This window comes from Lemur catta, chromosome X (genome assembly GCF_020740605.2).
Source record: "Lemur catta isolate mLemCat1 chromosome X, mLemCat1.pri, whole genome shotgun sequence".
Lineage (NCBI taxonomy): Eukaryota > Metazoa > Chordata > Mammalia > Primates > Lemuridae > Lemur > Lemur catta.
The window spans coordinates 43,880,522-43,904,472 of NC_059155.1; the positions used below are offsets into that span (position 1 = coordinate 43,880,522).

The following is a 23,951-nucleotide window of genomic DNA, read 5'->3' on the forward strand; positions in this document are numbered from 1 at the left end:
CCAGTACCACACTGGATTACTGTAGCTTTTATAGTAAGTCTTATGGTCAAGTAGTTCAGCCATCCAGTGTTGTTTTCTTCTTTGGTATTGTGTTGGCTATTTTGAGTTTTTTGCCTTTCTATATAAACTTTAGAATCAGTTTGTCCATGTCCACAAAATTACTTGCCAGGATTTTGATTGGGATTATATTGAATCTGTAGATCAAGCTGGGAAAAACTGACATCTCAACAGTATTGATTCCTATCCATGACCATGAAGTATCTCTCCATTTATTTAGCTTCTTTGATTTCTTTGTGTTTTGTAGTTTTCCTCATATAGCTCTTGTATGCATTTGTTAGATTTATAACTATTTCATTTTTTGGTACTAACTTAAATGGTGTTGTGTATTTTATTTTAAATTGTATATTGTTAATTGGTGGTATATAGGAAAGTAGTTGGCTTTTGTAAATTAACCTTGTATCCTGCAACCTTGCTATAATTACTTATTAGTTTCAGTAGTATTTTTTTTGTTTTTTTTTCCGATTTTCTACATAGACAATCATATCACCTGCAAAGACAGTTTTATTTCTTCCTTTCTAAAATGTATACTTTTATTTCCTTATCTTATCTTATTGAATTAGCTATGACTTCCAGTACAATGTTGAATAGGTATGGTAAAAGAGGATACACTTGGCCTATTGACAGTCTCAGGTGGGGGGAAACATCTTGTTTCTCACCATTAAGTATGTTGTTAACTTTAGAGTTTTTTGTACATTTTTTAATCAAGTTGAGTAAGTTTTCCCCTGTTCCTAGTTTGCTGAGAGTTGTGATTGGTGTTGGATTTTGTTAAATGGTCTTTATCTATTGATATCATATGATTTTTATTCTTTAGCCTATTGATGTGATGGATTACGTTAATTGATTTTCACATATTGAACCAGTTTTAGCCCAAGATAGGGCTGCTTGATCATGTTATATAATTATTTTTATACGTTGTTGGATTTGATTTGCTAATATTTTGTTGAGGATTTTTTTATCTATGTTCATGAGAACGAGTGGTCTGTAGTTTTTCTTTCATGCAATTGTCTGGTTTTGGTATTAGAATGATGTGGGCCTCATAGAATGAGTTAGGAAGTATTCCCCCTACCTCTGTTTTCTGGAAGAAATCATAGAAAATTTGAGTCATTTCTTCTTTAAGCATTTGGTAAAATTCACCAGTGAAATCATTTAGACCTGGTGCTTTCTGTTTTGGAAGGTTATTAGTTATTGATTCAACTTCTTTAAATATATAGACATATTCAATTTATTCCTCCTTTCATAGAAAGGGATCTTTTAAGGAATGTCTCCATTTCATCTAAGTTATACAATGTGCGGGCATAGAGTTGCTCATGACATCCCTTTATTATCCTTTTAATGTTCATAGAATCAGTAGTGATGTCCCCTTTTCTGATATTAAAAATTTATGTATTCTCTTTTTTGTTTTTTAGCCTGACTAGAGGCTTATCAATTTTATTACTCCTTATTATTAACTTCCTCTGTTGATTTGCTGTTTTCAATTTCATTGATTTCTGTTCCAATTTTATTCTTCTGCTTACTTTGGATTTAATTTGCCCTTCTATTTCTAGTTTACTAAGGTGGATGCCCAGATTACTGATTTTAGGTATTTCCTCTTTTCTAATATATGCATTCAATGCTATAAAATTTCCTCTAAGCACTGCTTTCACTGCATCTCACAAATTTTGACAAGTTGTATTTTCATTTCTATTTAGTTCAAAATATTTTAAAATTTCTCTGGAGACTTCTTTGACCCATGTGTTATTTAAAAGTGCGTTGTTCAGTCTTTAGGATATTCTAGCCACCTTTATGTTATTGTTTTCTAATTTAATTCCATTCTTGTTGAAGAGCATATTTTGTACCATGTATATCCTTTTAAATTTGTTAAGGTGTGTTTTGTGGCCCAGAATGAGGTTTATCTCGGTGAATGATCTGTATGAGTTTGAGAAGAATGTGCATTCTGCTATTATTGGATAGAGTATCCTGTAGGCACCATTTAGAATCAAGTGATTGATGGTGCTGTTTATTTCAACTATGTGCTTACTGATTTTCTACCAAATACATCTGTCAATTACTGATGAAGGGATGTTGACGTCTCCAACTGTAATACAGGATTTATCTATATATATATTTTTTGCCTGTTCTATCAGTTTTTGCCTCACACATTTTTGAGATTTTGTTGTTAGGTACATACACATGAAAGATTATTATATCTTTTAGGGGACTTGACCTCTCTATCATTATGTAATGCTCCCTTTTTAATCCCTGTTAATTTTCCTTGATCTGAAGTCTGCTTTGTCTGACATTAATATAGTTACTCCAGCTTTACCTTGATTAGTATTAGCATGGTATATATTTCTCCTATATTTACTTTTAATCCATCATGTTTTTATATTTAAAGTGGGGTCTGTAGTTGGATCATGTTTTTTAATCCGATCTGACAATCTGCCTTTTAATTGGTCTATACTATTCACATTTAAAATGATCAACTGATACTATTGGATTAATATTGACCATATGTGTAACTGTTTTCTATTCATTGCCCATGCTCTTTGTTTTTTGTTTTTGTTTCAGTTTTCTTTTAATCTTTTTCTTCCTTCTCTGGCTTCAATTAAACATTTTATATGATTTTGTTTTTTCTAGTCTTAACGTTCCAATTAAACTTTTCAATTTTTTTAGTGGTTGACATAGAATTTGCAATGTATATTTATAACCAATCTGAGTTCACTTTCATATAACATTATGCTGCTTCATGGGTAGTGTGCATAACAGTATTCCCAATTTATTCCTCTCGTCACTTATACATTGCTGTCATTCATTCAACCTATTCATAATCTCTAATTACCCGATACATTGTTGCTGTTTTAATATGAAGAAACTGTTATCTATTAACAGATCAATTGAGAATAAAAAATAAATAATTTTATTTTACATTAATTTACTCCTTTTCTAATATGCTTCCTTTACTCATGAAATCTGAGCTTTTGTTCTGTATCATTTTCCTTCTCTCTGAAGAACTTTGTTTTAAATAATGTTCTTAGAAAACACATGTATTGGCAACAGATTCCCTCAAGTTTTGCTTTTTTTGGAAAGTGTTTATTTTTCGTCACTTTTAAAGGACAATTGCACCGGGAACAAACAGAATTCTAGATTGGTAGGTATTTTTTTCCCTTTCAACAGTTTAAATATTTCAGTCCAGTCTCTATTTGCTTACATAGTTTCTGAAGAAAAGTCCAAATGTTATTTTTTTCTTTCAAAATATTAAAGGAATACAAATGTTTTCGTTACATGGATACACGATGTAATGCTGAAGTCAGGGCTTTCAGTGTGCCAGTCACCAGGACAATGTTCATTGTGTCTGATAGGTAAATTTTTATCTCTCACTCTCTTCCCAACCTCCCCCCTCTTAGTTTCCAATGTCCTTTGTGTCTCTTTCTGCCCATGTGTACCCATCACTTAGCTCCCACTTATTAGTGAGAACATGTGCTGTTTGTTTTTCCATTCCTGAGATACTTAGGATAATGGTCTCCAGTTCCATCCAAGTTGCTTTGAAAGACATCATTTCATTCCTTTTATGGCTGAATAGTACTCTGGGGTGTGTGTGTGTGTGTGTGTGTGTGTGTGTGTGTGTGTGTGTGTGTGTGTGTGTGTGTGTGTGTGTGTGTGTGTACACATACATACACACCACATTTTCTTTATCCTTTCATGAATTAACGGGCACTTAGGTTGATTCCATATCTTTATATCTTTGCAGTTTTGGATTGTGCTACAAGAAACATTCAAGTGCAGGTGTCTTTTTGCATAAAATGATTTATTTTCCTTTGAGTAGATACCGAGTAGTGGGATTGCTGGATTGAATGGTAGGTTTACTCTTAGCTCTTTGAGGAATCTACATACTGTTTTCCATAGGGGTTGTACTAGTTTGCAGTCCCACCGACAGTGTATAAGAGTTCCTTTTTCTTTGCATCTATGTTAGCATCTGTTGTTTTTTGACTTTTTAATGATGGCTATTCTGACAGGGATAAGGTGGCATCTCATTGTGGTTTTAATTTTTTTTCAAACATTAAGGGGGTGTAAATGATTTTGTTACACAGATACCTTGTAACACTTAAGTTGGGGCTTTTAGTATGCCCATCATCATAATCATGTTGTACCCAATAGTTTTTACCCTTCATCCCCTCTCCTATCCCCCTTCTTGTTTTACTTTGTTTTTTACATCTCTTTGTGCCCGTGTGTGCCCATCCTTTAGTTCCCAATTATTAGTGAGTACATGTGGTTTTTGTTTTTCCATTCCTGAGATAACTTCACTTAGGATAATAGTCTCCACTGTCATCTAAGTTGCTGCAGAAGACATTATTTCGTTCCTTTTTATGGCTGAGTACACACACACACACACACACACACACACACACACACACACACACACACACACACACACACACACACATCACGTTTTCTTTATCCAGTCATAAATTGTTGGGAACTTAGGTTGATTCCATATCTTTGCAATTGTGAATTGTGCTGCAATAAACATTCGAGTGCAGGTGTCTTTTTGATAAAATGACTTCTTTTTCTTTTGATAGATACCGAGTGGTGGGATTGCTGGATTGAATGGTAGGCCTACATTTATTTCTTTGAGTAATCTCCATACTGTTTTCCATAGAGGCTGTACTAATTTGTGGTCTCACCAACAGTGTATAAGTGTTCCTTTCTCTTTACATGCACACCAGTATCTGTTGTTTTTTGACTTTTAAATAATGGCCATTCTGATAAGAGTGAGGTGATATCTCATTATGGTTTTAATTTGAATTTCCCTGATGATTAGTGATATTGAGCATTTTTTCATATGTTTGTTGGCCATTTGTCTATCTTCTTTTGAAAAATTTCTGTTGATATCTTTTGTCTACTTTTTGATAAGATTGTTTTTTTTTCTTGCTGAATTGTTTGAGCAATGTTATTTTTATCCTTGGTCCTTTATAGGTGTTTTTTCCTCTGGATTCTTTGTTATTTTTTTAAATAATTTTTTTCCTGCCCAGATGTTAGTATGTACTTGATTCCTCTGGCTTCTTTTAAGATTCTTTCTATTTTTTTTTTTTTTGTAGTTTGAATGTGATATGCCAAAGTGTAGTTTTTTTAAGGATTTATTATACTCAGTGTTCTCTGAGCTTCCTGGATCTATGGTTTGGTGTTTTAATTAATTTTAGAAAATTCTCAGCCATTATTATTTCAAAATATTTCTTCTGTTTCTTTTTCTCTTTTCCTTCTGGTATTCTCAGTACACATATGTTACACTTTTTATAATTTTCCCATAGTTCTTACATATTCTTTTCCATTTTTAAATTCTTTTTATTCTATGCTTTTCATTTTGTGAAGTTTCCATTGACATAAATTGTCAAGCTTACTGATTCTTTTCTACTGATGAGCTCATCAAAGACATTCTTCATTTCTCTTATGGTATTTTTGATCTCTTATATAACCTTGTAACCTTTTGATTCTTTCTTAGAGTTTTCCCTTTTTCTACTTACATTACCCTTCTGTTCTTGCACACTATCCACTTTTTTATTAGAGCCTTTAGCACATTAAATTCCTGGTCTGATGATTCTAAAATCTCTGCTTTGTATGAGTCTGGTTCTGATGCTTAGTTTGTCTATTTAGACAGTTTTTTGCCTTTTAGCATGCCTTGTAATGTTTTTTGAATGCTGGATGCAATGTTTGGGGTAAAAGGTACTGAGATAAATAGGCCTTTAATGTGATTTATGTTACAAAGGCTAGGAGTTGGCTATCTCTAATGTTTGTTGTAGCTGTAGGTGTCAGAGGCTAGAATTTCCTCTAGTATCTTTGTCTCCCCTATAGTGTTTGAGTTTTCCTAAAGACTCCTTTTTAAATATGTTCTGAATCTTACAGTCCTTTCAGTTGTAATCTTGTTATTATAGAGGAGCCTTATTAATGTGATGGTAAGTGGGGTGGGGAGAGTCCTTCTATAATCCTATGATTAGGTCTCAGACTTTTGGTGAAGCCTTTGCCCCTAGGATATGACACAAGTGCTTCTCAGCTTTCCCCTCTCCCCTTAGAGGAAACAGGAAGGCCGGAGGAGGTGGAATTGGGTATTTCCCTTTCGCCATGATTGTCATACTCTGATAAATTCCAAGTCGGTTAGGCTTTGGTAATATAGTTTCCCTTGAGGGAAACCCTTTGTTAATGAAAACAGAATACTCTGGACATATTTCAAAATGGTTACTTTTCTTCTTTCTCTGCTTGAAATATGAGGGAATTTTTCTTATATATTTACCCTAAGAACTTGGTAAGGATATTGGAGGTTAAACTCATGAAAGTTTGTACCCCCAGAAGTCTTAATCTTTAGGTGTAGTCCTTGCTTATTCTCCAGCAATTAGTCAATTACCCTTTAGGTGTTCCTACCTACCATTTACTGATTCCAGCCACAGCTGCTTCTCCCAGTAAGCTGTGATTCCATATATTTATGTTTCTCCAGTTTTCAGGGTGGGAGCTTGCTCTGTGACCTCAATTCTCTGTTGGATCCAAGAAGAGTTGTTGGTTTTCAATTCAGCTGTTTTCTTATTCTGAGCATGGGAGTCATGATTTCCAAGCTCTTTACAAGTTAGACAGGAAATTGGGAGTCCTACCCTATAATATATTTTAACTCATTACCAATTAATCTAGATACCTGCTAATTTTATTAATAGGTCAAACAAATTTTAGGGTACAAGGCCATATTAAAAAAAATTAATGACAGGACGTTGGTACTTTGAGACAGGAGTCTTTCTACCTCCTCATTTGGTGGCAAATTGATAAACTCCTCTTTCTTCCTCCTCAAACCACTTGTCCTCGTTCTTCTGATTTGGCCTCTGGGACAAGTGCTGAACTTTTGGTAACAGAATTTGCCATCCCTGGGTGGGCCCATCGATGCCCTGGTGGAATAGCACCCCATGACTGCTGGAAGAGGCAGGGAGCAGCCCCAAGTCAAAGCCATGGGTATTCACAGGTAGGAGTAACTTCTTTTCGAGGTGAGAGAGCAAGGGACGGCCCCAGCAGCTGCCAGAGCCTGTTTTAGCTCTGGGGAACCCCTCTCTCTGTCTCCCCTAAGTAGATGCAGCTCCTCATAACCTGAATTGAGGTGAGGAGAAGGAAATGGATTTGGAAATGTCTGGACAGCCTCTGCCATTTGTTGAGTAAGTTCCTCAGGGTACACCCTGAGACCTTGATACCACCCATTTTGGTTGGGGGGGGCAGTTAGTGTTCAGACCTCCTTGTTGGCTTTGTTTTGAGGCACCTTTTGGTGGTGGAAGTCATGAGTTTGAGTGGAACTATGGAACCTGGTTTGAATTTGGAGCTCATTTGTGGTTCCCAGGGAACGGGGGGACTAGGCCACCATTTGGGGAGGGTTTCCCAGGAAACAGAGGGATTAGAACACCCATTTGGAGAGGGGTTTGAATCTTCCAGCCCTGTGGGGCATTTGTTGGAGGCCCAGGGAATAGGGGAATTAGCCCACCCATTTGGGGAGGGTTTTGAACCTTCCAGTTTCGGTGATGTTTGTCTCCTTTGAATTCCCGTGGCCATTTGTGGTGGCATTTATCCCTTTTGGATTTCCATTTTTGAACCTTCTAGCCCTGTGGTAGGGCATTTGAGGCACTGGTTGAGGGTGCCATTTGGGGTGGCGTTTGTCCCCTTTGGATTCCCGTTTGTTTGATAGGCCCTGGCATTTTTGTATCCTCTGTATTGTCTGTTATTTGTGCATTTTGTTGCAACATAAGGAAGTTCCATCTCAAAGTCCCCTGGGAAAAACTTTGGCTGAATGGTTAACTTATAGCTACGAACTCATGTGTAAAGAGAACGGTGGTATTGTAATCTAATGTACATGATGGAGTGTGAGGAGAAGTGGCTGTTAAATGAAAAATCTCATTTGATTGACAAGCCATGGCATTTTAGATTGTTTTGGGAATTCCCTATATTGTTTGTGTGTGTTTGTGAGTTTTTGTACCACTTGCCTGGTGAGTTTTTTGTACTGTGGTACTGCTTATATGGAGTGTGAAGAAAAGTGGTGGTTGGTACTGCTTGAATGGAGTGTTAGAAAAAGTGGTGGTTGATTGGGTTTATTCTGAGCTGTTGGTTCTTTTCCCAGGAATTTGTTATTTGGACCCTAATTTTGATTTAGAGGTACATTCTAAAGGGTCTTCTCCATTGCCTCTTAAATCCTTTAAAAATAAAGAAAGACAAGGAGAATGACTGCCTTTGGGCGCCCCAGTTGGTTTATGGCACCTCTACTTGCAAGTATTTGTATAAGGTTCAAAGGCATGCTAGGTTTTCTAGGATGGCCAATTCTTGTGCACAAGTTTTTACTAAAAGGCAAATTATATCAAGGAAAATTCAGAGCTCAAATGGTTGACCTGCTACTACAGAATTAAAATGTTAAGTCTCAAGGTCTCTGCTTGAGATAACCTCATTGTTTATGGTATACAAAATGATCTGTGTTTGTAAGATTTTTGAGAAATGAGGTCCTCCCCCCCCAGAACTACACAGCTGGCTGGAGTGAGGAGCCGGGCAGGGCCACAGCTCAGGGGCGGGCCTGGCAGGAGGGAGGACTGGTGCACACAGCTTGTCACCAAGCGGAGCTCAGCAATGAGGAAGGAACGCCTGCCGCCACCACCATCCTGGCACCATGGGAGGGGCTGGGGAGGACACTGCCTGAACTTACTCTTCAGTCCCACACCCAGTAAATTATGACTCAGGGTTCAGAATGGTTTCTCCTGGCAGCAGACTCAGTTTGGGCCAGAGGGAACCCATAGCTATAGCAGGGCAATTTTCAGCAATATCAGATAGAGGGCTTGAATGTGCAAGAACAGCTTCTGGCAGGGTCCTTTGAAACAGTCAAAAGGAAAGCGCGAAAAAGCCGCCCCAGACTGACTTTTTGTAAAAAAGAAGGACCTTGAAAGGAACATTGCCCAAAATTGCAAAGGACTCAGGTGGCAGGAAGCCTCCAGGAAAGCAAATCGTTTTGTTTTTTTTTTTAAGTTCAGGACTCAGACAGCAAAGGAGGGACACTGGAGCCCCCTGCCTCCAAATATATCCCCACAGGAGCCCTGGGCAAAATTGACAGTGGGGAATTGATTGGCACTAGCCATGTGGACAGAAGCGGTCCAGGGGGGTCCCTCCCCCCAGCTGCCACCCCAGTCCCTGGCACCAGCCATGCCTGGTGCTCTGTGAGCCAGGCAGGTGGTGGCGGGGGAGAGGGCCAGGGGGTAGTGAGGCAGCTGTAGACAAGCGGAGGCTGAGAAACTCGTCACAGTGGGCCCAGGAGGCGGACCTGGGCGAGCAGCAGGATAACCTGGGTTGTTTCAGAAGTGGCGGAAGCTTACCTCCATGGGGGGGTACCACCAAGCTCCTGCTGGATGAATACCAGGGCCTGATAAAGTATACAGGAGACTTGCCATTGCGCTTTGAAGTTCAGGCCTCAGCAAGCCTGCACATCATTCAGTCCAGGGAAAGAGGCTGAGCAGATAGAGAATGGCATGCTGGTGATGGATGTCGTGGACAGATAGCTACAGAGACGGCTTAGCAGCTCCTCCCTCCTACAGCAAGGATGTCAGCAGGCCACCCATTGTCAACAGGACCCAGGATCACACTCTGCTGAGTGCTGGACATTTCACAAGAGTGATAATGGACCCTCCTTTGTAGTAGAGGTAACCCAACAAGTAAGCAAAGCCCTACACCTAGAATAGAAATTATATACATCCTGGAATTGGTACAAAAAACCCATCTAAAATGAGATAGGTTGTTGCTGATTGCCCTCCTCTGGATAAGGGTGGCCCTTTAGAAGCAGGCTTAAGTTAAGCCCCTAAAAAATAATTTATGAGAGACCCTTCCTAGTACCCTGAAGTAAGTATGGTAATATAACCGTAAGTAAAAGAGAATAGAGTAAAACAATATGTCAGATGAGTGGGTCAGGTGCTAACCACTATACATGAGTTTGCCTCTTTCAGGTCCCTGCCCCAGTTTGAAGCGGAGAAGTGGAAGGGACTCTGTGCAGTACCTCTAACAACTCAAACCTTGTTAAAATTATCAGAAGTGAAAACTTGGGTCCGTACTGCCAAAGTAAAGAGGTGTAGCCACCAATGGAGGGGCCAGCCTTTACGCAATCTAAAGTATCTGAGAAAAAGAAAAAAATGAATATGTTGATATTTTCACTAAAAAAAATGAATCAGGTTTACACATCATGTAACTTCTACTGGTTACATTGAGGTTGTTCATTAAATATTAATCTGATGTACTTTTCCCCTCCAAATTTATCTCCTAGAGGTCTTAGATAAAAGGACTTATAGGTTAGATTAGTAGAGTTGACACTGTATAAATCAACTGCTTGTCCATGTTCTTTAATTTGGTTTCAGTTCTGAGGGCTTCAGCTGTAAAGTAAAACAAGTTTATTTTATGAATATTTTGGCTTCTTGATCTTCAGTTTGCCTATACCATGTTTTAGGTGTCTGTTATTTGACAGTGACATACAGTTCCTTTCTATTTATACATCTCAGCTCTGTTATGTTTATAGTCTCCTGATCAAACTATTATGTTAAATAAAAACAATGAACAAATTTCTTACAAATATTATGTAACAGTCTTGCATATGGAGTCTTCAGTGTATATTTTATTCATGTAGGTTAGTCATACCTCTTGCTTCACTTTCTCAGAATCCATATTCAACTATGTTGCAAGAATTGGATTAAGCAGGCTGTTTTATGCTCAGGTTACTCTCTAATACTCAAAGTAAACTTTATATACAAACCAGAAGCATTTATTTTATATGATGAAAATCTTTTATATCATTTGTTTTATTACCCAGGACTAATTTTCATGAATTAATACTTATTTTATAAAGTATAAAAGAATTTCCATTTGATAAACTCATGTAATTGTTTTGTTGTTGTTGCTTGTTTTTTTTTTCCTTTAAAAGAATAGAGACTTCATTTCTGTGAAGGTCCTACCACTACTTTGAGGGTCTTTACAAATGGTCTAAGTACCTTGTCCAGTTTTCTTTCCTCCTTCTTTTGCTTTGCTAATCAAGTCTCCCTTTAGTGTTCTTGGTCTTTATTTTCTTTATCTCCTTCTGATTCTTTTGTGACTATAGAGACAATTAAAGAAACAAATTTCTCTTCTACTTGTTCAGATATATTGGACCCTTCTTGTCAGCACTACTTACAGAGCCCCTAGTTAACAGAAGCCACTCTGAAAGAGATTATTTATTGAGGGGTTTGGGTATTTAAAAATCTGAAAGAATTGGGTTCCTCAGATGACCAGTGATAATTAAATCTGGAATTTGAGACTCTCAGCAAGCTGACCATATTGACCAGTAGTTTTGGCATCATGTAGATATGGCATACCTTTGACTGTCCTTTATGCTGATTTTACTTTTCCCTTAACTCTATTCTTTAGTGTCCCCAAATTATATATTTTTGTGCTAAAAATTGAGTGAACTCAATTTCTTAATGATATACCAGCCTCTAAAAATTCAAGAGTTTAGCAGATTATATGTGTGAGTTAAGCTTTTGACCTGGGGGTCTGGAAAGGGTAAAAGTTTTACAAGGATAAATCCCTTTATTTCTCTGGTACTTAATGTGTACATTGCAGTCACAGATTAAATATACCTTTTGTCACAGGATTATAATCTAGTAAAAATAACCATTTTCTTAATTTTTAGAAAGTAACAGGTATATGAAACTTCATATTGAATCAATTTTGACTGAAATACTCTGTCATCTAGCCTTATTTTTAGACATCTCCTATCCCTAGGGAACCAGGTCTGTTGTGACCTGAAACACTAACTTAATTTTTTTAATTAATTTTAATGTATAAGCAGTGAAAAGTGCTCTTTCTGTTACACATTTCTATGATTTTTAACGTATGTATATATTCATGTGATTATCACCACAGTCAAGATACAGAAAGGTGCCATCACCCCCCAAATCACCCTTGTGTTACACCTTTGTGGTCATATCCTCTCTAGACCCCTAGCTTCTGGGAAACATTGATTTGTCCACAATCACTGCAATTTTGTCATTTTGAGCATACCATATAAATGGACTCCTGTGGTATATAATTGAGCTGACTCAAGTCATTGAATATTGTCAGTTTCTTTTCATTGCTGAGTAATATTCCATGGTATGGGTATAACAGGGTTTGTTTATCCCTTCACCTGTTCAAGGACATTTGGGCAATTATAACTAGAGCTGTCATAAACATTCAGGTACAGGGTTTTGTTTGACATAAGTTTCCATTTCTCTAGGATAAATACATAGGTGTGGAATGCTGGATCATGCTAATTATATTTTTAACTCTTTAAGAAACTGCCAAACTGTTTTCTAGAGTAGCTGTTTTTGTATTCTCACCCACAATGTGTAAGAAGAGTTCCTGTTGATTTGCTTCTTTGTCAACACTTGGTATTGTCAGGTATATAGTGGTATCTTGTGGCTTTAATTTGCATATATCAAACATTTGTGAAGTATTTAAGTGTTTTGTCCATTTTTTAATAGGGATGTTTGTTTTTCCTCTTGACTTTAGCAAATTCCTTATATATTCTGGCTGTGAAACCTTTCTCAGATACATGATTTGCAGAAATTTTCTTTTAGTCTGTAGCTTGTTTTTTAAGTCCCTTAATAGCGTCTTATGTAGAACAAATGTTTTTAATTTTGATGAATTCCAGTTTATTTTTTTCTTTATGGATTATTCTTTTGTTGTCGTGTCTAAGAACTATTTTCCTAAGTCAAGGTTATTAAGATTTTCTATGTTTTCATCTAAAAGTTTTATATTTTTATCTTTTCCATTTAGACGTGTGCTCCAGTTTTTAAAAAATTAAATCTGAACTGGCAGAAGTGCTCCATTTTGAGTTAATTCTTGTATGAGGTTTAAGTGGAGGTTCTTTTTTTTTCCAGCACCAGGGCTATCCTTTCCCTATTGAATTTTCTTTGTTTCCTATAGCTGCTGTAACAAATTACCACAAACTTAGTAGCTTAAAACAACACAAATTTATTGTCGTACATTTCGGAAGTCAGAAGTACAAAATTAGGTTTCATTGGATCAAAATAAAGGTATTAATATTTGGCATGGCTGTGCTCCCTCTGGAGGCTTTTGGGAGAAATCTGTTTCCTTGCCTTTTCCTGCTGCTAGCGTTTGCCTGCATTCCTTGGCTCATGGCCTCTTGCTCCATCTTCAAAGGCAACAGGGTGTCCTTCATTCATTTGCTGAGACATCTATTTTTTTCACTTATTTCAAGCATGTTCATAAATGTTCCTTGAAGTGCTTTTATTATGGCTGCTCTGATTTCTTTGTCAGACAGTTCTAATATTTGTGTCCCCCCCAGTGTTAGTACCTATTGATTATATTATTCAAATTGAGGCCAGGCACGGTGGCTCAGGCCTGTAATCCTAGCACTCTGGGAGGCCGAGGTGGGTGGATTGCTCGAGGTCAGGAGTTCGAGACCAGCCTGAGCAAGAGCGAGACCCCGTCTCTACTAAAAATAGAAAGAAATTATATGGACAACTAAAAATATATATAGAAAAAATTAGCCGGGCATGGTGGCACATGCCTGTAGTCCCAGCTACTCGGGAGGCTGAGGCAGTAGGATCGCTTAAGCCCGGGAGTTTGAGGTTGCTGTGAGCTAGGCTGACGCCACAGCACTCACTCTAGCCCAGGCAACAAAGCGAGACTCTGTCTCATTTTGAAATGATAATTTTTTATTGAAATCTGGACATTTTTAGTATTATGTTATAGGACTCTGGATCTTATGTAAATCTTCTGTTTAGCAGGCCTCCTTATGATACTGCTTCAGTCGAGCAGGGGTGCTGCCTCATTACTGCAGCTGGGGATGAAAGTCCAGGTTCCCACTTCAGCCTCCGTTGACTCCAAGGAGGAGGGGTTCCTCATTACTGCTGAGTGGGGTGGGAGTTTGGGCTCCTTGGTAGGATAAAAGACAATAGACTGGGAGAAAATATTTCTAAACCACATATCTAACAGAGTCCTTATATCTAGAATATGTAAAGAAATCTTAAAATTCAACAGCAAAAAAAATCCAATTAAAAATGTACAAAAGACTTTGAACAGATATTTTACCAAAGAGGAGATACAAATTATAAATAAACACATGAAAAGATGCTCAACATTATTGCCATTAGGGAAATGCAAATTAAAACCACAATAAGATATTACTACACACCTATTAGAGCAGTTTCAAAATAAAAAAAAAATGATAACACATGTTGGTAAGGATGCAGAGGAGATCACTCATATTTTGCTGGTTATTGTAAAATGGTACAACCACTCTGGAAAGGGTGTACCAGTTTCTTAAGAAATTTGACATAGACTTTCCATATGACTTAGCAATTGGACCCTTGGGAATTTATCCAGAGAAATGAAAACTTATGTCCATCTATATGAGAATGCTAATAACATCTTTACTCATAATAGCCCAAAACTGGAAACAAACAAAATGTCCTTTAGAGTGAATGGTTGAATAAATAATTCATGGAATAATAGTCAGCAATAAAAAAGGATGAGCTCTTGATACATGCAACAACTTTGATGAACTTCAAGGGCATTATTCTGAGTGAAACAACAGCCAGTCTCAAAAGATTAGTAATACTATATGATTCCATTTATAATATTAATAATCTCAGAATGACAAAATAAACTATAGAGATCAAGAACAAATTATTGGTTGCCAGGGCACAAGGACTAGGATAAGGCAGGATAGAATGGGAGTGAATATAAAGTGGTAGCACAAGGGAGTTCTTTTGTGGTGATGGAATAGTTCTGTATCTTGATTGTGGTGCTTACACAAATTTGTACATAGGATAAAATTGCATAGAACCATATAAACAGTCATACCCCCCTCCACACACACATGGGTACAGGTTTAAAAATGCTGAAAACTGAATGAGTTCTGTAGTCAAGTTAACAGTAGTGTGCCAGTGTTAACTTTCTGGTTTTGATACTGAACTACAGCTATATAAGATGTCATTAAGGAGAGGGTCCATGGGTCTCTGTACTACTTTTGCAACTTTCTGCGAGTCTATAATTATTTCAAAGTTAAAAGTGTTAAAAAAATACTCTCATTTGGATGGCTTAAGTCTAGTTCTGCTGAAGGTGGAATATTGGGGGAAACTAGTATTTGCCACCCCTGCCCCAAAATATCACAAGGCCAATGAAACCCACATATACATATTAATAAGAATATCTACATGTAATATAATCCTATTTCTTTAGTGTATTGTATTTCTTTCCTTTTTTATTACACATGGTATATTTCTTTCCTTTTTAAAATTACTTTTATGGTAAAGCTGACAGTATTCAGTTATTAATAGAGGTAGCACCATGTTTTAGCACTGTGCTAATTGCCCTTTTTCTGCCAGTAACGACACAGGACAGATGACATTCACATATTCTGTATACAAGGATGCTGTCAAATTTGACTAAACTCAAAAACATTTTCAAGAAAGTAAAATTGCACAACTTTATTGGTGATACATTAGTTTTAATCGTCACTCACTTATAGCTGTGGTTACAGTGTGAGTTATGAGAAGTGAATTGAATGCTAGTTGTAACTATCATTTTTTCACCTACTCAAGAAAGTGTATTGGAATGCAGGTGAGGGAATATGGACGTATGTGGAAAACCAGGAATCTGCTCAAATTATTTAAATTACTTCTGACATTTTATAACTGTAGCTGGTTTAAACAGTGCAGTTGAGACCATTTTAGGGTGCAAAAGAAGTAAAATGTATGTAAACTGCTAATATGGCTATGATATACTAGAAAAAATTCTGACTTCAGGTATCAGATCTGGATTTTATTTTGTTGTTTTTAAGACTAGTCAAGTGCAGTAGTGAGGAGTGGGGGGAAGGTAGTAGAACAAGGAGTTCAATCTGTAACGGACTATGAACAATCAAGTGAGATAACTCACTACCTTCAGACCAGCCAGATCTGGATTTTAGTCTCAGCTCTGCTGCTTACCAGACAAGTAACTAAACCTCAGGGAACCTGAGTTTCCTCAACTATAGAGATAATACCAATTTTGTAGAATTACTATTTCTTTCCGACCTCACCTTTATGAAAGGTACCTAGCACCATACCTGACTGATACAGCTGTTCACTAAATGTTTGTTTTGTCACAAAAGGTTTGTACATTAGGAAGGTGGTATATCCATGCATATATACATATAAAGTGAATGAGAAATATATCATAAAAATGATGAATATTGAGGCATAAACTATAACCAAAAGATAAGAGATGGAAAATAGAGAGTGTCAAATTGAATACAAGTTTCAGAGAAGGCATTATGATAGAAATGAGGTTCAAATTGGGCTTTGAAAAGTGGAGAGTTAGATAGGGGAGGGGAGGCCATTTCAAGCAGAAGCAAGAGCCTGAGGTTATATGGTTATAAGGGAATTAGAATTGAGACATTTATGCTATTTGGGACCTGCCATATATTCTGTTAGGTTATATTTTGAAACATTAATGTTTAGGCAATTTGCCTCCTAATATTATATTCTTAAAAGCATCCCAGTATCTTCTGTGTATTTTAATGATGTTGTTAAATGTTAGAACACCTGCCTGGTTGCTAAGACTCTGTATACCTTACCTTGAAATCTTGATTGGTAAGAGTTACATAGCTTCTATCAGTTGTAGCTAAACTTAGACTTGTTGGCAGTAAATTCTTATGTTTAACAAAAATGGATGGCTTAACAATGGAACAGTAATAAGAGCTGAGATTTCAGTGTTTTTATTAAGCCTTATAGAATTGTTTTCCATGCTATTAATGTGTATCAGTTTAATTTCTTTAAGGAAAACTCTGACATCTAACAAACTTCCTGTTCCTAAATGATGGTTGATGTTTTCGATATTATCACTATAGAAAATGTAAAATGTGAATGATTAAATATTTGCCTTGACTGTATGAAAGTATGTATTTAAAATTTTCTTTTTAAATTTTCTTTTGATGTATTCTCATGGAAAAATAGGTTCTTTATTGAAAGCTTAGTTTGGGCTCTTTTTGGTATGTTATTGGGCAAAGAATCTTTTTGTGGTACAAATAGATGTGCTTTTTTTTTCCAATGGTGAATCAGCCACAGATACTTGTAATTTATCTGCATTTGCAGTCCTTTTTGCTATATAATTTCAGTTTTACCATTATTTTGGTGAATAAATCATCTTAAAACTATTTATTGAATACCTACTGTATACAAAACATTATGCTCAGCATGGGTGGAACAAAAAGAGTAATATGATACAGACTCTCAAGGCTCTAGTAGGAAAAGAAAATGCATACACAAACAACGATAAGACAATTTGTCATAAGTTCCATGAGCTCTGTAGGATTTCTGATAATGGAGAGAGCATTTTTGAGTGGCTGATCAGGGATGATTTCTTGGAAGTGGGAGCATTTGACTAATTGACATAGCTTGTAAATGAATATTAACATAGCCATGTGATATAGAAATTCTGAAATGATAGCTCTCCAATCCCAAAGATTTTATCTATAAATCGGGAAAATCATTTTAATACCAGTAAATGGTAAATACCTAAATGTTACCATACATACTAATTTTAAGGTAAATATTTGTACTTTTACAAATAAATATTTTACATATAATGAGTAATTGATGTTGTTATTTTTTTAGGCCATGAATATTGTGGTCCCCTTCATGTTTAAATATGCTGTAGACAGCCTCAACCAGATGTCGGGAAACATGCTGAACCTGAGTGATGCACCAAATACAGTTGCAACCATGGCAACAGCAGTTCTGATTGGCTGTATGTGTGATTCTTTAATCTGTCTACAGGTGTTGACTTTCTTCAGGAAGGTTTCATATTTGAGCAGATGACCTTTTCACCACAAATACAACTTAGCATTTTGGATCTTTGTTGTTTTATGTGAGATCTTTTTTGATATGATTTTTCTTAATTTCTTTGTATGGTATACTTTTCAGAAATTCCATAACAGTAGCATTTTCTAAGTTCTAGGAAATAATAATATGAAATAAGACATTAAATTCATAACAACCATTTCTAATAGTTAGGCTTTTTATAAGATCCCTTTCCATAACGCCAGTTATTTTATTGCTCCTATTATTAGCTGTTAAATAGGAAATAGCTAAATAACATATATATACATTAATACTTTATTAAAATATATTCAGCCATGAAACAAATCTAGAACAGAATATGAATGCTGTGTGTTCCCATGCATTAGAAAGGACACTTTATGAGATTTAGGAGACATGAGAGGGGGCACTTGATTTTTTTTTTTAGGATCTTAATTTTATCATCCATAACTTGGGGGAATTAGATTAAATCAAAAACCTTAATAAATACCATATGTTTTTCCACAATAAGGCCATATGGGCTATTATTTAAGTATTCTAATTGGAAGAAATCTTTTAATATCTGAAATCTAGGGAAAAATAACACTGAATGAGATTCATAGTGGTGGAAAGGTTGGTATTCATTAGGCTAGATGATTTCTAGGTTTCTTTTAGTGTAAATATTCTGTTACATATTCATTTACTGAATTATTCATTGTACAAACATTTTCTGAGCCCTTGCCATTTTTACACTCTTACATTCCATTTTTTTTGAATGTATCATTAGATGGTGTATCAAGAGCTGGAGCTGCCTTTTTTAACGAAGTTCGAAATGCAGTATTTGGCAAGGTAGCCCAAAATTCAATCCGAAGAATAGCCAAAAATGTCTTTCTCCATCTTCACACTCTGGATCTGGGTTTCCACCTGAGCAGACAGACAGGAGCATTATCTAAAGCTATTGACAGAGGAACAAGAGGTATCAGTTTTGTCCTGAGTGCTTTGGTATTTAATCTTCTTCCCATCATGTTTGAGGTGATGCTTGTCAGCGGTGTTTTGGTAAGTAAAACATTTTTTCATAATAAGCTTTTATCTTAAATTCTCATTAGTAGCATTGAATATTTGAAGCTATTGTACTGTTGCATGCCCATGAGTTTGAAAGCAAAATTTCATGATGTCAGAAAGATTATGCAGTTTAATTATTTTGCCACAAGCTTCAAGGTACTGTCTAAATTCTTTATCATGTTATTATAAAGAACTGTTCAGTTCTGCACTTAGATCGTCATTAACTAGTACTTCCAAGGTTTTTTTTTTTAGCAGAGATTTCTGTGTGTGGCATTGGACTGATATATGCTCAGAATATCTATGTTTCTATTCACCATTCATAATACTTTAGGCAATTTCATTATTTATAATGAAAAGTAGATTTTTAAAATTCTTCCTTATGCTTATTATTCTATTTTATTATTAGCATTTGATGGTAGAATCAATGTGGCAAGTGCAGTTTGGCTTCCTTCCCTTGTTACCTAAAGTAGATTTTCTAAGGTATTTGATTTTTCACCTATTATTCACATATCTAACTTCCCACCATCATATTTTTATGAAAATATTTTGACCGAAATTTGCTGTTGTGTATTATAAACTGTTTGGCAAGAACAATGACTTTTTCTTTTGACATGTTTTTCCAGTATTACAAATGTGGTGCCCAGTTTGCTTTGGTAACTCTCGGAACCCTTGGTGTATACACAGCCTTTACAGTTGCAGTCACACGGTGGAGGTAAGGTATTCCCCAGAGGCTAGCCAAGGTTTAGAAACTAGTTATGTTTTTATAACATATATTTAATACCTGTACACATCTTTGCCTTACAGAACTAGATTTAGAATAGAGATGAATAAAGCGGATAATGATGCAGGTAATGCTGCTATAGACTCACTGCTGAATTATGAAACTGTGAAGGTAATATGTTTAATTATACTTTCTTTGCCTTTTACACTGCACTAAGATTTGTTCTGCCATTTAATTTAATAGGTGCTGTGAGAGCTTCAGATTAGGATAGGATTTCTAGGTGTGATAGAATAATTGTTTAGAAATTACCCATTTTCCCTTCTCAGTTTTTGTTTGGCACCATCAGAATTTTACCTTCTGAATTAATTTATAAGTGATCATAAATACAGTCATGTATCACATAAGAACACTTTGGTTAACAGCAGGCAGCATGTACAATGGTGGTGGTCCCACAAGATAATAATGGATTTGAAAATTTCCTATCACCTAGTGACATCATAGCCATTGTAACATCGTAGCTATTGTAATGTCCTAGTGCAATTCATTATTCACGTGTTTGTAGTGATGCTGGTGTAAGCAAACCTGCATAAATGCCAGTCATAAAAGTGTAGCACATACAATTGTGTACAGTGCAGAATACTTGATAGTGATAATAAACGACTGTATAACTGGTTTATGTATTTACTATGCTATACTTTTTTTGTTATTTTAGAGCGTACTCCTACTTATTAAAAAAAAGTTAACTGTAAAACAGCCTCAGGCAGGTCCTTCAGGGAGGTATTCCATAAGAAGGCATTGTTATCATAAGACATGACAACTTCATGCCTGCTACTGTCCCTGAAGACCTTTCCAGTGGGACAAGGTGTGGAGGTGAATGATAGTGATATTGACGAACCTGAAACTGTGTAGGCCTAGGCTAACCTGTGCATTTGTGTTTTAGTTTTTAACAAAAAGGTTTAAAAAATAAAAATAAATAAAAAATTTTAAAAAGAGAAAAAGCTTATAGAATAAGGATATAAACGAAAATAATTTGTACAGCTATATAATGTATGTTTTAAGCTGTGTTATTACAAAAGAGTCAAAAAGTTTAAAAAAATTGGAAGTTTATAAAGTAAAAAAGTTACAGTAAGCTACGATTAATTTATTGTTAAAGAAGGAAAATATTTTCTATAAATTTAGCATAGCCTACATGTACAGTGTTTATAAAGTCTATAGTAGCGTACAGTAATGTCCTAGACCTTGACATGTACTCATCATTCACTCACTGACTCACCCAGAGCAACTTCTAGTCCTACAAGCTCCACTCATGGTAAGTGCCCCTGCAAGTGTACCATTTTCTATCTTTTATACCATATTTTTACTGTACCTTTTCTATGTTTAGATGCACAAATACTTACCATTGTGTTACAGTTACCTACAATATTCATTACAGTGACATGTTATATACAGGTTTGTAGCCTAGGAGCAATAGGCTATACCATATAGCCTCTGTGTATAGTAGGCTGTACCATCTAGGTTTGTGTAAGTACACCATGATGTTTGCACAACGAAATCACCTAAATGATGCATTTCTTAGGATGTGTCTCTGTAGTTAAGTGATACATGACTGTATATGGATAGCATCTTGATTCGGAATGAACATTAGCTAATTAAACTGGCATATAAATTCTTGACTATCTCTCAGAGTGCTTAGCATAGTGTGTCTCATTGATTCTTTCCTCTATTTGTTCATTTTTCCATTTAACAAATAATTACTGAATGCCTCTTATATATAAAGCACTACGGTAAGTGCTTTGACAGGGGAGGGTGATAAAAAAACATGATTACTGTGTAATCCCTGCACTCCCAGAATTTTATAATCTGCTGGGAGAGTTTACGTATGCAGGTGACTAGACAAGAAGGTATAATGTACTAAAGGCAGGGGAACTGTCAATTCAGAGTCCCAGGGGAAGGCTTTTTGAAGGAAGTATCATTGAAGACTTTTTTAAAATCTGGGTTTGAGTTAGCTAAGCATTCAGTAAATGTTTGTTGGATGAATTTTGTATACTTTTCAAATACAATCTATTGTGGAAAACTGCAGGTGTACCATAGTCTGATATATTGAAAGTTAATTTTTAAAATATAGTTTGCAGTACAAAGTTGTATGCATACATGAAGTCTGATGAAAAGTGTACTAATCACTTAAGAGAATAAATTCCAATAATACTTGTGATAGTTATCATTTTTATATATTTTGTAGTATTTTAATAATGAAAAATATGAAGCAGAGAGATATGATGGATTTTTGAAGACATATGAGACTGCTTCATTGAAAAGTACCTCTACTCTGGCTATGCTGAACTTTGGTCAAAGTGCTATTTTCAGTGTCGGTTTAACGGCTATAATGGTGCTCGCCAGTCAGGGAATTGTGGCAGGTAATGGATCTGTGGTTATCACATTTATAGGCTGTTTAACCTAATTATTAATAAAGATTAATGAAAGGAATGTGTATATTAATCTTAATTATAAAGGATGTTCAATAAAATGCTTTAATGTCCTTGGAATACTTTCTTTTTTGTATCAGAATGTGTTCTCTTGATTGTTTGATAATGGTTTTTACTTCCATTTGTTTAGCACTGGCTGTCTCATTGAGTAGGATTACAGTTTATACATTTTATGGGTCTACAACCTGATTCTTTCAGGAACAACTTTTTTTTTAGTGTCTGGTATTTCTAATTTCTCTTGTAGACCTGGAAAGCATTGTAATTAATTTTGTGTTTAGTCCAAAGGACTAAGAAGCAGTCTTGTTTTTTAGAATTACCAGTAACCTTTTAATTTTTCTACTATTTTTTTCATTTGCAAAACACCAAAAGCAAATAATGTCTGTGCCTGTAAACCTCCCCACTCAGTTAAGATTTATTCACCATGACCTGAATATGTGGTATATCGTTCTTAGTCATGACACCTATTTGCTCCACTTTTTTTTTGAGACAGAGTCTTGCTCTGTCACCTGGGCTACAGTGCCGTGGCTTTAGCCTAGCTCACAGCAACCTCAACTCCTGGGCTCAAACAATTCTCCTGCCTCAGCCTTCTGAGTAGCTGGAATTACAGGTGCATGCCACCACACCCATTTAATTTTTTTATTTTTAGTAGCAACGGGGTCTTGCTCTTGCTCAGGCTGGTCTCGAACTCCTGACCTCAAGCAATCCTCCTGCCTCGGCCTCCCAGAGTGCTAGGATTACAGGCATGAGCCACTGCACCTGGCCTCATTTGCTCCAATTTTTAACGTATACTCTTGTTTCAAATTTCTGTTTTACACTACAAGGAAACTGTTGCTAGTGTCTTAGGAAAGAAAGGAGAGATTTTTAGCCTTCCATTTCTATCCTCACTTAAGCCATTCTTTTTTGTGTATAACATATATAGTATACTGATGGGCTTTTCCATCCCACATAACATATACCAAGTTCCCTGTTTTACCTAAATCATGAATTAGAATACTTTGAGCTTGAGTACACCTAAGGCTTGTTGTTGATTATGTATATTTTGAACTGTATTCCGTAATAGGCTATAAACTCCTCTTAAACTGGAAAAATTTATAACATTCATTTAAAATATACTTTTTTCCCCCCTCTTTCAAATGCATGTTAAGGTACCCTTACCGTTGGAGATCTAGTAATGGTGAATGGACTGCTTTTTCAGCTTTCATTACCCCTTAACTTTCTGGGAACTGTATATAGAGAGACTAGACAAGCACTCATAGATATGAACACCCTATTCACTCTACTCAAGGTAGACACCCGAATTAAAGTAAGTAATCTATATAGTACCTTTTCAAAAATATTTGAGCATCATCCTATTAATAGGATTATTCTAGGGAAATATTCTTATATCACCATGTTAGCAAACCAGTTTCTTTCTTGCAGGAATTGGGGCTATCATGTGTATTAATAGGTTGCTATAGCTTTCACATCTGTGTTTAAAAACCTTACAGTGTTAGCAAAGAATATTATATCTAGAAACCAAATTTTGTTAAATTGAATTATTTGTACTTAAACTGAATTTACTTTTGCTAATAATGATACAGAATGTATGATTGCCTCTCCTCATTTACTCCCCTTTACTCCCTTGCCCATAATCCCCATGATCTCCCCTAAAAAAACATTTGCCCAGAAACTAAAACATTCAGGAATTTTTACCTTAGCAGTGAGGAGTGAAAAAACAAATCTTTAAAAGCATGCTTGGAAATGGTTTAAGTCGATTTATAAACCTCCTCCTTCCCCATTATTTTCCTTTTT

The 23,951-nt window shown here is 35.9% G+C and overlaps 1 protein-coding gene across 5 annotated transcripts in view; it reads left to right on the forward strand.

Annotated features, from left to right (window-relative positions):
- The window catches only part of ABCB7 (ATP binding cassette subfamily B member 7), a 99,907-nt gene that overhangs the window by 62,262 nt on the left and 13,694 nt on the right, over positions 1-23,951 (forward strand). For all 5 annotated transcript variants that reach the window (XM_045538918.1, XM_045538919.1, XM_045538920.1 and 2 more), the window contains 6 exons: positions 17,712-17,844; positions 18,682-18,950; positions 19,580-19,668; positions 19,761-19,848; positions 21,917-22,091; positions 23,306-23,463. In XM_045538918.1, the coding sequence (XP_045394874.1) occupies positions 17,712-17,844; positions 18,682-18,950; positions 19,580-19,668; positions 19,761-19,848; positions 21,917-22,091; positions 23,306-23,463 (912 nt within the window). The remainder of the gene's footprint in view (positions 1-17,711; positions 17,845-18,681; positions 18,951-19,579; positions 19,669-19,760; positions 19,849-21,916; positions 22,092-23,305; positions 23,464-23,951) is intronic.